A 16,774-nucleotide genomic window follows, 5' to 3' on the forward strand; every position below is an offset into this window, starting at 1 on the left:
ACTTTCTTATAACAAAAGTTTTTATCTATGTACAAGGCCACACCACCTCCCATCTTATTCTCTGTTTGTGCATACCAAGTCATAGCCATCAAGGTCAAAATCCATTCCCCTTACAGTGTTAATCCAAGTTTCAGAAATAGCAATTATATTAAAAGAATGTGTAAGATCTCCTATTAATGATTCCATAGCTGAAAGCAGACTCAGTATGATATAGGCTGTCTGCTGAGCCAGGCCTACATGAAATTCAGCTTCATGTAGCAACTCCCTCAGTGGTTGTGTTTAGGATAATGTTAGGATTCAGGTTGGAGGAACTACATCTTGATGGGGAAATGGATTTCGACACAACACCGGCAGCAGGAGTTGTCTGCATTCATGAACTAGCCTCTCGTTTTTAGGAAGAGGCTCTCAGGTTTTATCATTCTGATATAATTACAGAGTATTTGGAGTTTCGATGGGTGCAAAGCTAATTTAGAGGTAGCCACAATTAAATATGGATGGAAATGAGCATGTCATGGGCACTTTAAATTTTGGAGCAGCTGGAAATAATATAGCATCTTTTTCTGCTTTAAGTAGACTACTCAGTGACTTTTTAGCTTAGTGCTACATTTCAAAGAAATGGACAAAAAGCCAAGAATATGCTCCAGCTACTAAAGAAGAAGCTGGCTGATTACACTCTACCATATTATTATATAATCCACAAAGGTGCTTTTATTCTTCAGTGCTTGACGACGGTGGCATGAAATTTACTCCTTTCCACCATTTACTCCTTCCCTTCATTTCTCTCCAGTCCAGACAGAGAGCAATCAGTCATGACTGAAGCACATTTCCCATTTGTTCTAGTGCACTCTGAAGCAGTAAAATGTATTCAGCCATTGTAAATATTACCCCAACGCATCCCAGTATGCTGTGACATACCTAACCAATACCTGGTTTAACAAGGAATGCAGTGCAGCTCACATACCAGCAATGGAGAATTATAGAAGATTTGATGATGACAGGTTTGTGCATATCGAACAGCTGATCCATTACATGTGTTGTATATAAAACATATAGAATTTATGTGAATGTGTCACTGGAAAGTAGACACCTGTTTAGAAATCAGTGTTGATGTGTGGACCTGAGCCTGCTGCAGCAAATTTAGCCGTGCAGCGAAGGAGAACCGATGGAAAAACTGTCACTGCATCCAGAGTGAATGAATTTTCTTGAGATAAGGCTGTATTTTCTGTTTCACATCTGATGGCAGTTTTATGCCAATAATAATCCCACAGCCAGGAGTTTGTGTGAATAATGGAATATTGCTATACATCACTGCAGCACAAAACCCTGTACTTATAGTGTCAGTATTTACATACAGTATCTTTCTGTATTTCTGTATGATTTTTATAGCACATGCCAGGTTAACTGTAGTTCAATGTGCTTTACATGCTCCTGACAAACTAATAAAACTAATAAACAGTAAAACAATGGCACACCATAATTAAAACATAAACAATAAACTAGTCCTATAACAATAAAAGCTTGTGGTAAAAGCCAGGGTGAAAACATAGGTTTTAAGTTTATGCATAAAGGAACGGTTTCGGCTACACTCAGATCCTCTGGCAAGCTGCTGGAGCACATCAGAATCTAATATTCTGTCCTTTGAATCACACAATACCATTACACCTACTGAAGCATCAACATTAATGTGGCGTTTAGGCCCTGTGGTAATGCAACGTGTCTCGAGGACAATGCTGCACAAACACGCACACACTTGTCTGCTACTGAGCAAAATACTGTCTCATCCAATCTCTCAAACTTCACCTTGCAGTGTGTATGCGAGTTCTGTCTCTCTTTGAGTCAAACCTTTGTGAGTTAGCTTTCATCCACATTCATCTTCTCCCTTGTTGAATTGACAGTGTTTATTTAATAGTAAACTGAGCATCTAATATTGTTTTATTCTCTCTGGGAAGCTTCTTCACTGATGCCCATCAACACACATTTTATCCTCATAATTTCATAAGTAGACGACTTCACGGGACTGCAGTTAGCAGTGTGGTTTACACATTGTAAATATCCCAGTGCACCTAAATGTTTAACACTGGGATGCACAGGAAAACAAAATGCTACTTAAAAGGTATAAATTTGTATTTTATGAAGAGCTCACACCATATCATTCACACATGACAAGGCCCAGGAAGATGTGAAAGAAATGAGAAGGTCACAGTGACGTTTAGAAAATGAAGTCAAAAATTATGGCTCACCAAATGCGTAGTGAATATTAAAGCACCACTGTGTGAACCTGCAGCTGTACCTGCATCTTTTTATACCCAAGGTTTAAATTGAAATCAAAACTCAAAGCTAAATATAAGACCAAGAAAATACACAATTCCCATTTTGTTCAACCATGTGCAGTATATCTATCTATCTGTAAGTGTCTCCAAAATGAAGTCATTAAACAACTAATCTGAGGAACCGACTACACCCAGTGCGTCAGTGTTGGTGTATTTGCTGGAGCCTGCTGCATCTAATGACAACATATATAATATACAGATTTACTGTAGCTAACCTGTAAACTGATAACACTGGAGAAATCATTTTAAATGCTTTAACTGAATTAAACATTAATGTGGTTAGTAACTTAAAAGTGTGAATTTAGATGCACTGATGGAACATTGGTTGCTTTCCAGAGAGTAGATACTGTAACTGCTCAGTTCACCTGGTCTCCATTCAGCCCTGTCAGTGGAACGTCAGCCTGTCATTGGATCCAGATCAGGTGGCTCAACTCATACATTTCATCCTCAAATTAGTTGGGTGCAAGTCTGTGAGCGGGTGCTTCTTCTCATGCCAGAGCATAGTTTAATAGGTAGTAGTAGTGCTAGATTTTTATAACACTGTTTTTCAGTCCTGCTTCCTTTCTGTCAGTAATTGGATCTCTGGCTAGAATAACCATGCTGCAAGTTCAAGTGTGGCTTTAGCAAAGATGTGCATTACTTTGCATTGTGATAGCACTAGAATACTTGAGAACTACTGCTACTATTGCTGGTACTACTTCACAAAGTCTGTCTCTTTGTAGCTGGAGGCAAGTTTGACCTTATAAAACCGTTAGACAGATTATTACAGCACTATCTTCTATGTTCTTATCTCAGTCTGCTTATATGAACTCTCTCATACTAAAAGACAGCTAACGACTCCAGAGTACTGATGCAAATGACAGTATTAACAGCTCAGTCTGACTGTTAAAATGAATCATGCCACATAAAAGGACCATAGCAAAATGACTTGTCACATGACATAAAGTGCAGCACTATCATGTAATGTAGTGTAAGCATCCTTTTTTTTTTTGGTAAATCTTCCATTTAGGTGCAGATATTGAAGCTGAAACATGAGGAAGAAAAAAAAAACCACGCTTAGTGTACTAGAAAACTAGCAGCAGCAGTACTGTTAAGAAAACATCCCCTGATTGTCTAGTGAACCTGAAAATCGAGCTGGATAGAATTTGTCATAAAGAAACAAGGAAGTGAAAGAGAATTTCCAACATGGCTGCACTTAACTGTAACTAAAATAAACATACTTTAACTAAAATGACCAGTTCTCCCAATAACAAGTTACTGGCCACCTTTATACTGGATATTTTGAAAGCTCTGAAAGATTACACATCACTTGTTGGGTCCTACGGAAATGAAGACATTGGGACTGAACCTAAGTGCTACTTTGTTCAACACAGATATTAACAGCTCAGGACTGTCACTTATGGGGACTGACTAGCGCAGCCACACTGATGTGTAGTACTGGGACCATGGTAAATATATTAGCATTGAATCATTTAACTTAACGCTGAAGTGCATTTAACTGCCCTGCAGTGAAAATAAAAATGGATAATATACAATTACCGTATGAGAGCATTCTGAAGATTTAGACATTATGTATTTGCTGAGCATATTAAGATTTACCATGTGGAACATTCAAACTGTGTCATTAATTGTGGCAATATACAGTATACATGTTGTAGAAAGCTTACATCTCCCACTCACCTACTGTACAATAGATAGGACAAAAATGAGCCATAAAAAATTCTGAGACAGTGTGATTTGTATAAACAGCATCTTTATGGTGATGGTGTCGCATGACAACTATGCAGTGTAGACTTTAACGCAGTGTGAATTCTTTCAAGCATACAGTGATAGTGAGATACTGCATGTATGAAATCTGTATAAGCAAACAGATTGACTGAGTAAAACAATCCACAAATTCAAATAAAACGTATTAAGCCCAGTTATTAAATCCTTCAACTCTGACCCGATTCCCTTCTCAACCCTGTTTGTTTTGGTTATTCTGTCCTGCCTCCTGTCACTCTCCATCTGCCCACCAGGGGTACATTTCAAGTCTTTTATATGATTGCTCCTACCTCCTCTCTTGTATGAGTTCTGAGGACCAAGGGGCCAGGAGGTTGCCAGAGGAGCCATGACCAAGGACCGAGTTCTCAGTCAATGGTCAAAGGAGTGAAGGAGCTGAGGAAAGGGCGTCTCATGTTGTTAATAACGTTTCCTTGACTCCTCTAACCTCACGTTTTCCTTGCACCTAATGTAGGCGGGACTAAGACACAAGGAAAAGGGAAACGACAGTGCTTATAAGAGACGTGGGAAGTACCCCAGATGTCCTTAGACTTTCCTCCATGAACCAGTCACCTGACTCACCACACTTATCTGCTTACCTGTCTCTCATGTGCTGATCACCCAGTCCTGACTCCTGCATACACCTCACCAACACCTTTTCCCCAGCTAACTTGCCATATTGTTGCTTTCTTCTTGATCTTTGGACCTTTGTAACCATTTGTGCTGTTCAGGCTGAGGGCTCGGGTTCTTGCCAAGATGCTGGTCCTGTTTCTTCTGACTGTCTGTAAGCTTTTGTACTCACCTTAACCTTTAATTGGTAAATGGTCTTATACTTGTATAGCGCCTTTCTATGCTTTTTACAGCACACTCAAAGCGCTTTCACATTATTCGGCCATTCACCCATTCACACTCCCAAGCACTCACGCATTCACACACCGGTGACATCACCGGGAGCAACTGGGGGTTCAGTGTCTTGCTCAAGGACACCTCGACACGTTGACTGGACAAGCCGGGAATCGAACCGCTAATCCTCCGGTTAGGAAACGACCCGCTCTACCTCCTCAGCCACAGCCGCCCCATGCATCACTGCATCGGCCTGTCTTTGCATCTGCGTTTGGGTCTTTCTGCTTGTGCTCCAAACTTGGCAGCAATATTCATTCAATATTTACCTTAGAAAACTTCCTGGGCTTATGACTCGAAATTCAGTGGCTATATACAGTAGCTGATACCTATAAAGCACAGATTAGATGCAATCCTCAAAATTAACCCCTGATTGAACACCAGCACATATAAACAGCAAAGTGATTAAACATTGCAGGAATGTTCAAATTTCCAATTCCCATAAATTAATACATATATATGAGTATTTCAGTAGTCAGTGATTGTCTCTGGCAATATATTAGAGAAAATACTATTTCTGACATGCACATTAAACAGACACGATATTAGTGTTGTTAGTCTCACTGTCACTGGATTTAGCATTGTTATCAGCTAATCTAAATGGGCAGGCTAACAGACCATTAGCATTTTCACTGGCCATTTTCAGTGGATGTGCAATCAGACATCAGCATTCTCTGGCTCTCTCTAATCTCAGCTAACAATGCCTTATCCAGTTTCATTAACCAACAACTGTCTATCACAAGCAGATGCTTTCTTGTGCATGCACATGGTCAACCCATTCCAGTTTGCTTCAGAATGATGGCTCATCTCGGTTGTCTGGTATATTTTAAAACTGTATAGGCAGCAATTTTTTTAAGCACCACACTGAGGGCAAGGGCATTTGGATTTTACCAAAACTTGCCAGGGAACAAAGACAAGACAAGTACTCAGACTGTATTCATAAACAACTGTTCCAAATGATAGACTCATGGCTAAATTTGTTCTACCCAAAGGGCTAAGATGTTTTAATGAGAATGAACATCTGCCTCCTCTGTATCCCACTGGGAGCCACATGACAAGTGTGAAAAGTAAAAATAGTTTATTCTTTATTCCCACTTGATGCAATTGTTAACAAAACACCATGTACAGTACCATATATTTCTCAAATGGCATGGTATTGTTATCAAGCACAGGATTATTCAGAATGCGATATTTAACATAAGTATTGTAAAGTTAAAGTAACACCAACCTTCATGAAATCATAATCAGAATCTCTGTGGTTGCCTTTATTTGTTTTGTATTAGTAGTGAACAAACCAGCGCTGAGACATTTATGGCTGCATTCCTAACAATTGGTTGTAACTAAAGAGACTAACAGAGTCTCTTGGGAGCTGCACAGAGTCCAGTAGTTTAGTAGTTTTGTGGTCAAACAGCATGAAGTAATTACAGCCAGAGTGAAAAGCAACCAATGCAGTGGGATGAACGGTATAACAGTGTAGCACTGTAGTTAACATAAAGGCCTCTTTGTCTGGGGAAATGCAGCAGGCAGTCAGTGACAGAGATCACAGCTCCTCCTTAAAACCTCTTTCCACCCAGATTTAAGGACGATGAGGAGGGGGGAAATATAGATAGTGAGAGTAAGTAAGAGTTGATGGGAGATAAAACAATTGAGGGAATTGAAGAAAGAATGAAGAAGGGCTTTAGATTTGAGCAGTGATGGTGAAGAGAGATGAAAAATCGAAGTCAAGGATATGTGTTTATGTGTAAATGCTGTGTTTGGCTATGTGACTGTGTAGATACTGTACCTGATCATCACAGGTGTGTGGTTTAATGCATGTGTGTGTGGTTGCATGCAGTCTTAGTTTACATGCACATTTTTAAAAGGCTATTTGACCCAAACTGCTAAAAATATCTCATTTAAATCTTACAACTTGGACACAGAAGCAAAACTCTCAGCATGGCTAGATACAAATCGAGATGAGTGAGAACATGTTGTTCAGGGTAGGTGAACTGATCCTTTAGGCATCAAATTCATGAAATAGTCCTCACAAGAAAAACTCCAGAAATGAGATAATTCAAAAGAGAAGTACAGAAGCTTTAAGCTGCCACTTTTAAAATGGCTTCTTTTCAACCAGCAGTTTTGTATTTCTGTAACTGATCTCCTCTTTTCTCCATCACTTTTTAAAGTAATTCTCCACTGCAGCCACATTATGTATTACATTTACAGAAATAAAATCCAAACAGAGATGTACTACATGAATTTATCACTCTGTAATTCTTTTCCAAACTCCATAGTAAAGAAAAGGAATTTTAGTGACTCAGTGCAGTGGCGCTGTCCTTGGCGCCGAGATGTTCAGCACCTCTACAAGCTTGCTGTCTTTGCCGTGCTGAATAGAAGCTTTGCTATTTCATTTTTGATGTGCCATGTTGCTTTCATTGCTTTGAATAAATGTGTGCCTTTTTTACATTTTCTGATCTAAGCAGCTTGTAATGGAGCTCCGGAGCACTTTGTGTGTGAACGTGCAAAGCAATGACAGAGTGTCTATACAAAAGGTTGCACTGAAAAGAGCTTAGAGAATATGGCAGGCCGGGTTGAGTAAACACAAAAAACAGTGGCTTGGAGAAAGCAGGCTCTAAAAACATGAATAGGCAAAGGTGTGTGTGTGTGTGTGTGTGTGTGTGTCACAGGGGAAGTGAGAGGAAGCAGAGATGTGTTTGTGTACTGCAAGGGGGCATTCAAGTCTATCACCCATTAGTGTAAAACATTTGTGTTTCTGAAAGCTTAATTACTGGGGAATTCTGCTGCGGCATGAAACCAGACATAAAACTTTCATATGCAGGTTCCACCGCACTCAGAAAAAAAATTGGTCCTGATAACATCATCCAGTGATCACAAATGACAGGATCATACTCAATGACAAGAAACCACTTTATTCCACAGATGTACAGAATGTTTTTGACACTGATGAAGGCCAGATTTAACTGAGTTGCCATCTGCAACAACAGCAGAAGGGCATCAAACCTCAAACATTGTTTTATTTGTTAGAGCAAGAGTTGATTTTCAAAATGTGCATGATCATGTTACATCTGGGCTATTTCAGACCTCTGGCTACATCGCAAGTCTATTAACCCTGTCCTAACCTTTTCTGGCCATTATATGGAATAAAGGTTGCACATGTCCAATATGTCAGCAAGAAAAATTACATTTCACTATTGATTCCAACAAAAACATGATTTGGATTTTGATGCATACGACCTCTGGTATTAAGGTGTCCTCACTGAATTGAGCTGTATTATTTCTATCAAACAGGGCTGGATGGTCAGGTAGCCTTCCTTATGTTTTCAGTCTTTGTTTACCCTCTGTCTCCTTTTCACTATTCATTAATCATGCATTCCTTTAAAAATTACCACACATATGTACCTAAGTACAAATTAGTAACCCCTTATAAAAACAGATCTAAAAATGTCACAAATTCATATTTTTTTCCACTTTAAACTGGCCAGTCTTTTAAAACTACTTGTTCCTGAAATATACATATCAAATATGAATGATATTTCTGGAATTTTTAACCCTTTATATGCCAGTATGTTTTGATAAGTCCATATTTTTTATGGGAATAATTTCCAAAAAATACATTTCAGCCAGGATTTGATTATTTTTATTATTAGGCCCTGGGATGGGTCAATGATTGGTAGCAACATTGATTTTGATGCATTCTTTTTTTTTTGGCAGTGGCAGATATCACTCTGTGTATTAGAGTCCAGCTCAAGCAGAGGCTGCAAATAGAAAGGGAGTGGTTCTAGCAGATAAACTTGTAGCACTTACAGCAGGTGCCTACAACTTTCTTTTTTGTGCACAAGTGGCACTGCCTCTGTCCTTGACTTTGCTCCTCTGACTGTGCCTGCTGGAACGTACCTCAGCATCTGGTCGTTTAGGGGAGACCACAAAAGCGTTCCATCTGTAGCAGCACCTGCTGCGTCAGGCTCGCTCCTGCTGCTATCTTCAGAGCCATCACTCTTACCTCTCTGTCTGCTTGACTACATCCAAAGCGTCTTGCTACTAAATCTTCTTGCCATTTCGCCAACTAATACTACTCCCACCGAACAAGGTCCAATTTTGTTTGGGTTCTTTCTTCTCATCTTGAATTGTTTATAAAATAGATTGCGGCCTTAAAGGCCTTATGAAGTCCGACACGCACATGTGCACGCACTTACGTACACTGGCACGCACTGACCGTCACGTGCGCGCACGCAATGACGGACACGTGCATGCAGGCAATGACGGACATAGACACACAAGTCATGGAGTGCGCATGAGGAGATCCAGCAGATCCGAGCGAAAGACGAGAGGAGACAGATGAGCCAACAGGAGTCAGTCAGCCATGAACGGTTGGCTTCGATTCAGAGCTTGAATTATAGAACACACAATATGGCTTTCTAAGACAAAAAAAATCTATGAAGTTGGACACAGACACACCCATGTGCTTGGTTTTACGCAGCTAGAACTACGTGTGCACGTACGAACACGCCCACCGACACAATTACGTAAATGCAAACAGCACACACACAAATCATATTGATTTAACACACAATAGTGATGCACACTTTATCATTTTCAGTCTTTCTGCAAGTCACCCGAAAAATAGTGAAATTTGGATGAATTTGCATGCACGGTTTCAAAATGTGCTCGCGTCACCATCTGGTGGTCAACTACTAAAATTGCATTTTGAGACCCTCTAGTTTAGTGTATTGCTTCAGGCCTTTGAAATATGACATGATAGGATGCATTTGGCTTAAAAAAAGCATTTTTAATGGTTTTCAATGGTGAGTAGCAGTAACCTAGGTACATATGTGTGAGTATTTGTTTATTTCAGCCATTGTAGGCAAATTTAAGGAAGTGAGACCTCAATTTTTCAGTTTTTAAAAAAATAAATAACCTGTAGCAAATTTGAGCTACATTCATTCAACACAGCCAAAATGGCTTGCAAAATAAAACGCAAATGTTACTTCTAGTCATCTAAGGCCGCATGAGGGTTAAAGCACCACACAACACCCTGCAGCAGTAAATTACAAAGAACAATTACATTCCCTCTTAAGTCTTTCTTCCAAAAAAATCTAATTTAATCTCCACAAATGCTCAAATATGATACTGTAAAAGGGATCATGAGCACTGATTTAGTCCTGTGTCCTTGGGACAAGCCACACTCTGAAAGTTTGGCTCACCTGGGAGCTAGTTTTCTATTACAGCTTTCCAGGGATCACAAACAACAGAACATAGCATGGCCCAGATGTACTGTTGCATTACAGCACAGGGTTAACACCCAAATCAATGGTCAGCTGTTTGAAATTGGCCAGTGGCACAACTAACAGGAAAAGCAGTTTGGATAAACAGATTGCATTGACAAGGCAGCCCCTTGACACAGGCCCATGCACAGCAAAGACTAAAGGGAAAAGCCAGTCTATCAGTAGCATTAATAAATGAAACTGGGCTTGAAAGCAAACTAGAAATTTTGTCCCAGTTGCTCACACATTGCATTTTTTCCTGTTTCACTGTAAAAGAGCCACCTAAGCTTTTTAAATTCTCATGTGTAATTGTTGCATTTAGGACAGAGTGATATCGATCAGCATTACTGAGGCAAAAGAGCCACTCTGTATTGCCCATAATGTCAGCAGACACATGTAATGAGGGCCATTTGGCCACCGTCTCATCTTTCCTAATGATCATAGTCATTTCTGTTTCCAAAGGAAGCCCATCTCTTTCTCTTTTGCTCTTTGATCTATTGAGCAGGTGCTTTTAATCTCTGCTTATTTCTGTTTGGGTCAGAATGAGTAGGATTGATGACATGCAGAGAGTGTGTCTATACTTCTCTCTGTGTGTGTGTGTGTGTGTGTGTGAGAGAGAGAGAGAGAGAGATTGTACAACATGCATTGTGTCTGTGTTAACACTGTTTTAGCCCAGGTAGACACTTGGAACGTCTTTAGCTGGCAACATGACTGAAAGCAGATTGACTGGAGCAGTGATAGGAAGAAACGAGGTTTAGGAAGAGACAGAACAAGCAGGCAGGCAAGGCACAAGTGGAAATTAATTGGAAAGAGCAGGGGATGAAGGATGGGTGGCCATCATGAGGTCATGGAAAAGATGAGGCTTTCTAAAGAGACAAAGGAACAGGGCTGTTCGATATGTTTAGGCAGAGGGATACAGAAAAAATCAGTGCAACAAAATAAATAAAACCTTTCTGCTACTGATATACAGATGGGCAACCTGTAAAAAAAATTCTAAGCAGGACTAAAGGCTTTATTCCACCACAAGCCGTTAATTTGTACAACAGACGTTTGTAAAAAGATGATATTGTATGTACTAGTGACTGTGGAGGGATGTTATGATGAGTGGATCGCCTTTTAATTTCTATCCTGTGCTCTACCAATACATGATACACATTCCCATGACTGTAGAGACAATATGCAATTGCACCATTATTTTTGCATGGTTTATTTGCAAACTTTCATTCAGTAGGAACCCACACCCCACACACACACACATTCTCAGTGCAGCTGCAGTTTTCCACTCAGCACTCAGGAAGATCTCAGCAATAATTATTGAGAAAGAGAAGAAAATTATGGTATGATGGAGTCAAGCCATCATAATACAATTCTCTGTCTTGTCAACTATTTTTGTCTCTGTGTTTCTCCATAATTTCATCTCCTCTTACTGCCTGCTTCCACTGATGTCAGACTAATTTATTAAGCAGCAGCAGCAGCAGCACACCAGACAAGACACACCCCTGGATGCCCAGTCTTCACTCTGCAGCTCTCACACTGGGTGTGATGGTGTGTGTTGTACCCCTTGCAGAGGCCTCCACTTAATGCAGGCCTAACTAGAGCGAGCTGAGACCCCCACTGTTCTGCAGGGGCATTCTCCATTTTGTCTCAAAAACAGAAGTACGCAGCGTGCATCACAGTTTTTCTCACACACTCTTATATAAACACACAACATCCATAATACAGAAACATTAATTGCATGAAGACATGGCATCTATAAAACATGGACTCTAATTACACAGTGACATGAGACACAATCACGAAACACCAGGGTCACAACATCATGTTGAGTTACCTACAGCTGCAAAGCAGAGTGCACAGCATCTCTGTCTCTTCTTCTCTGAATGTAACAGTGCACTATGAAAGCAATTCTGTCCTGTCACCTGAAATGTTAGATAACAAATTAGGTGCTGTCATATAATGAGAATAATCTAACTCAAGCTGACAATACAGCCTCTGCTTCGGGTAGAGTGAAGCCATGGAGAGAATACGCACAATATTCAGATTAAGTTAGGATGTTACTTTTTTAGAAGGTTGGCTAGAAAGAACCTTCACAAAGGATGCATTTTAAACTTTCCTTTGCCTCTGATCTGTAAATGGTCCACTCACCAGACATCCAGCTTCATACACTAAGCATCTTATCTAGGTCGTGGTGGCAGCAGGTGAAGCAAACTGGCCGTTCATCTCTCCCAGAGCTTCCTGTGGAACCTGAGGCATTCACAGGCCATGTAGGATATGTAATCCCTCCAGCTTGCTCCCCCCAGTTGGATATGTCCAGAATATATAAGGGCTGTCATGATTGCATGCTCAGACCACTATAACTTCAGTTACTGGTTACTTTTTTATAACCAGATTAATGCAAAAAGTATTATTACTTTTACTTAAGTAAAGGATCTGAGTACTTCTTCTACCACTGCTTGTTCTATCTATACCTATTCAACCCCTTCACTCTTCAGCACCAAGTGACCATGGAAGCTGAAAACACACATCCCTTCTTTTCAGGCTGTTGAGAATGACCTTGCCATTTCAGTGCAGCGAGACTTTCTGCACACTAGAGCTGCTTAACGGCTCACTCGGGGCCATGTGGCTGTAATGGCCTGTATGTTGTATTTTTCCTTATATAAGGGGGCTCTTTACATTTACATGCTATATTCAGTGTACTGCAGTAATTGTGTGTAGTCCTACAGAAACACCCTATTTTTTGTGGCTCTGGAGGAGCATCTTATCAAAGCTGAGAAAACATCTATTGTTCCAAGGTTATATTGGTTTAGTTTCAGTAATTACAAATTGTAGACAGAAAACCAACATTTGAAAAACTTGAATTTGAATTTTATAGACAGGAAGTTCTTTAAAAGGGTACTGTGGAGTTGTATTACCCATTACAGAAATGAAATTCAGAATATCTCTGTTCCTACATATATTGGAAGTGTTATCCTAATTTTATATTAGTGAAGTCCTGTTACTTTATTTTATTCTTTAAAGGAACAAAAGGCTCATGACATACAATGTAAATCAGACATTCTACCTCCAGATTAGTGGCAAAAAGGCTCCTTGTAAAACTAAATGCCTTTTTTCAATCCAGCAATAAAATTTCCAGTTTGATTCAGCAATGATGTTCATAAACCTGGGTAGAAAAAAGCTTCCACATTATGCTCCCAACCAGCACGACGTCAATAGTTTGCCATTGACATCACTGCTTACATTGTAGGTGAGTGATTGCATCTCTGCAAGAAGGCTTCAAAAGCAAAGGAAAACAGCTCCACTTATTCATTTTGATGGCACACAAATTGCAACCGCACATAAACTGGTATTATTGAGGAATCAGATGGGAAGGATGGGCGTGCTTGCTGCTGAGAGCTCTTCCTTCTAAATGATTGCCATGCATGTTACAATCAGTACAAGTGAATCAGTGATGTAAAGAAAAGCTTTTACCTGCAGAGCTGCAGGTCAGGTCTCTGGAGGAGTGGGAATAAAACTGCCTCCAGTTTAAATATCTGAAAGGAAATATGAATGACGCAATTATCCTTTTCCTCCCTTTTCATTTTTATTTTTTTAGTTTTTCCTTCTTTATATCCTTTCTGCCATTCTTTTTTTGTTTATAAATTGTTCTTCATAGATGCATGTGCTTGAAAAATCTGTTCAAAAATATATTGTCATAGACAAAAAAGAAAATCAAAAAGTGTTGTGCAGCACTTGATAAAGGTGCTACTGCTGGTTATTGCTGTGGGACCAATACTTGTTTCTCACTGTAACAAGAGCAGATGAATATTCTTTAGCAGCCAGGACCAAAGATTAAACTCCTCACTTTGCTTCTAGGGTGTGAAAAGCAAAATGACCAGAAGCTGAATGCTGCCTACTGGGCCTCGCCAATGTGAAGGATTAATTGTCTTGTGTGGAGGTGTCTGTTTTCTGACCTCTAATCTCCTCTTCTCGGATCTGTATTCTGCAGCTCTTGTATGACCTACTGGCCTCTGTGGAAACTGTAGTATTAGCATCTGAATAGAAGTGAAAAAATTATAGTGTGAAAAAGAAGAAAATATATTGTATGTATGTTAATGGAGGAGAAAGGAAAGGGTGTTTATGGATTGATTAATATCTTAGGAAATAAAGCGCACAGTGCTACAAGACATTAGCGAATGGATAAACACTACTGTACATGTACGCTGAATCCACATCAGATTTTCTTTTAAATCAAACAGGTGAAGAAGGGGTTAGGTGAAGGGCTCTAAAAGTCTCCAAGAAAAGGCAAATAAATCTGAAGGCATTCTTTTGTGGAGATGAGAGAGAAATATAAACAGGGAAGGAGTAATACTGTGAGAGAGAGAACGTACTACACAGGTGAGAGAGAGGAAGTGAATGAGGAATGAGTGCAGAAATCAGCAGCTGCAAAAAATCTCCTTCAGTCTTTATTCATTTATTATCTGCCTCAGGTATTTTCTTAAATGAAGTTTTGTTTTTCTTGATTCCTTATTCATTCTTATTTCAAATTGCAGACGTGCACATTTAAACTCAGACAGGTTCATTAACTTACTATATTATGAAAATAATGTCAGTTTGATGGAGATTATGTTGCAGTGCAGGCTTAACGCAGGAAAACGCCCTTTTCTATTATACAATCATTGTGCCACAGTGAAGATGGTATTGAAGGTGTGTTTGTGTGTGTGTTTTGGAGTGAGTGATGGACTGAATCATCCCTTCATCCTCAGGGCCATGGTGGTCATCCTTCCTACCACCGGGAAAATTGTGACAGGAACTTATTGAGCTACTCTGGATATATATGTGTGTGTCTAGAGGTGATAGTGGGAGTTTAACGTTAAATAAGCTGATAGACAGGACCAGGATAGTGCTACGGTGCTGTTCATACAAATAGACACAGAAATATATAGTCAAATGTGTACACACACAACGCACACCAAGTCAGAGGGCTGGAAGTGGCAGCCCCGACTGAAGTGAGTCCAGAGGAAGAGGAGAAAACAAAATGCCAAAAAACAAACGTGTTATGGATTCAGCAACATTAAAAGAGTCACGTGACCGTTCCTGTTTCTCAGAAATGTTTGAGAATACAAAGTAGTGGTGTTGTGTGTCTCAGCAGATGAACCAAATCCCTCCTCTCTCGATCTGCCTGAGTCTGAATTAATGGCTTTGACAAGCTGTTAATCTGGCAGAAATGAACAAATGAGATTGGACACATATATGATCATACACAGAGACACACAGACAATTCAGGCATAGCTGTTATATTGTGCCACTTATACTCAAATCACTTCAACTCAGTTTGTTCCACTGCTGCACTGGCAAAGACCAGAATACACAGTCTGCTTTTTAAACAGCGAACTATTGTGGAGACACTAAAGGATGCAATTGGCCAAGTACAAAATAAGTTGGATTGCAAAGCTTGTGTGGGTAAAAATAATGACAGAGATTCATGCAGCAGAAAATAATGACAGAGATTCATACAGCAGAAGAATAAAACAGAGAGTAGGTCTCATGAGAGACAGACAGTGAATCAGAGGATGGAAAGGAAGTGCCATACTGTGCAAGAAAAGGACACACAGAGACAATGTTATGGGGAGAGAAGATATGATGACACACTGAGATAGTGAATGGATTAAATAGGGAGAGTAGCTGAATGTCAGTGAAGAGTGTCAGACTCACTTATGAGCATTTAGACTGCAGGATAATAGCACATAAATAGACTAACAGTTAGGAAAAGAGTCTGCCTTCATTCAGTTGTCTGTGAGGGAGAGAGGAAGGAAGTGGGTGAGTAAGAGTGGAACAAAATGAGTGAGCGAAAGAGTAACTGAGTAGATGAAAGAGAAAAAATAATTTAGAAAATAAGATGGTGAGTAAATGGTTGAGTGAGTGAATAAGGTCATAAATGACCAGTGCTGCAGTCATATCAAGTCAGTATTACTAGTGTTCATGTCAACATCCAAGCTGGAGTTTTGGCCAGGAGTCTTAGATTTTTTTCTGGTGGACCAGCCCGTCTGTTCTGTTGTTTTGTAATCCCCACCACCACCCTTTCCACATTGTGTAGCTCCTACAGATACTCAGTAAGCCATCATAGCTGCAGTGACATGGCTGGTGCAACTTGTAAAAGCAATGAGGTCTTTTATCATCACAGCTGCAAAATATTCAGCAGCCATGCTATCAAACAAAACAGACAAAGAGGAAACCCATGGCCGGCAGTGCAGAAAAGGTGCAACAGAAACAGAACAAAGCTTTGGTGGCAATGGATTGACAACAAGGAGGTTGGAATGTATAGCAGGCGATCAGTACAAAGTGCATGACTGTCCCCCTTTAGACCAGAGTTTAATGACACAATTTAACATTATATCCTGATCACGTCAGTTGAAAATGTAATCCAGTCACAATTACCTTATCTAAAACACTCATTTGCTGTTGCAGTTAAGTTACTGTATTTATACATTTAGTTTCTAGGAAACAGGTTTGTACAGGAACCTGAACTTTTCACCTCGTGTATCA

General features: G+C 39.8%; 1 protein-coding gene across 5 annotated transcripts in view; it reads left to right on the top strand.

Moving 5' to 3' along the window:
- The window catches only part of nrg3a (neuregulin 3a), a 308,448-nt gene that overhangs the window by 146,416 nt on the left and 145,258 nt on the right, over positions 1-16,774 (top strand). Inside the window, exon 1 of one of the 5 annotated variants that reach the window (XM_020606691.1) lies at positions 8,747-9,358. The exons of the other annotated variants lie outside the window; for them this stretch is intronic. Within the exon in view, the coding sequence (XP_020462347.1) occupies positions 9,352-9,358 (7 nt within the window). The 5' untranslated portion in view covers positions 8,747-9,351. Of the gene's footprint in view, positions 1-8,746; positions 9,359-16,774 lie in introns of those variants that run through there. 5 annotated transcript variants of the gene reach the window in all.

Source organism: Monopterus albus, unplaced genomic scaffold (genome assembly GCF_001952655.1).
Source record: "Monopterus albus unplaced genomic scaffold, M_albus_1.0 scaffold80.1, whole genome shotgun sequence".
Classification (NCBI taxonomy): Eukaryota; Metazoa; Chordata; class Actinopteri; order Synbranchiformes; family Synbranchidae; genus Monopterus; species Monopterus albus.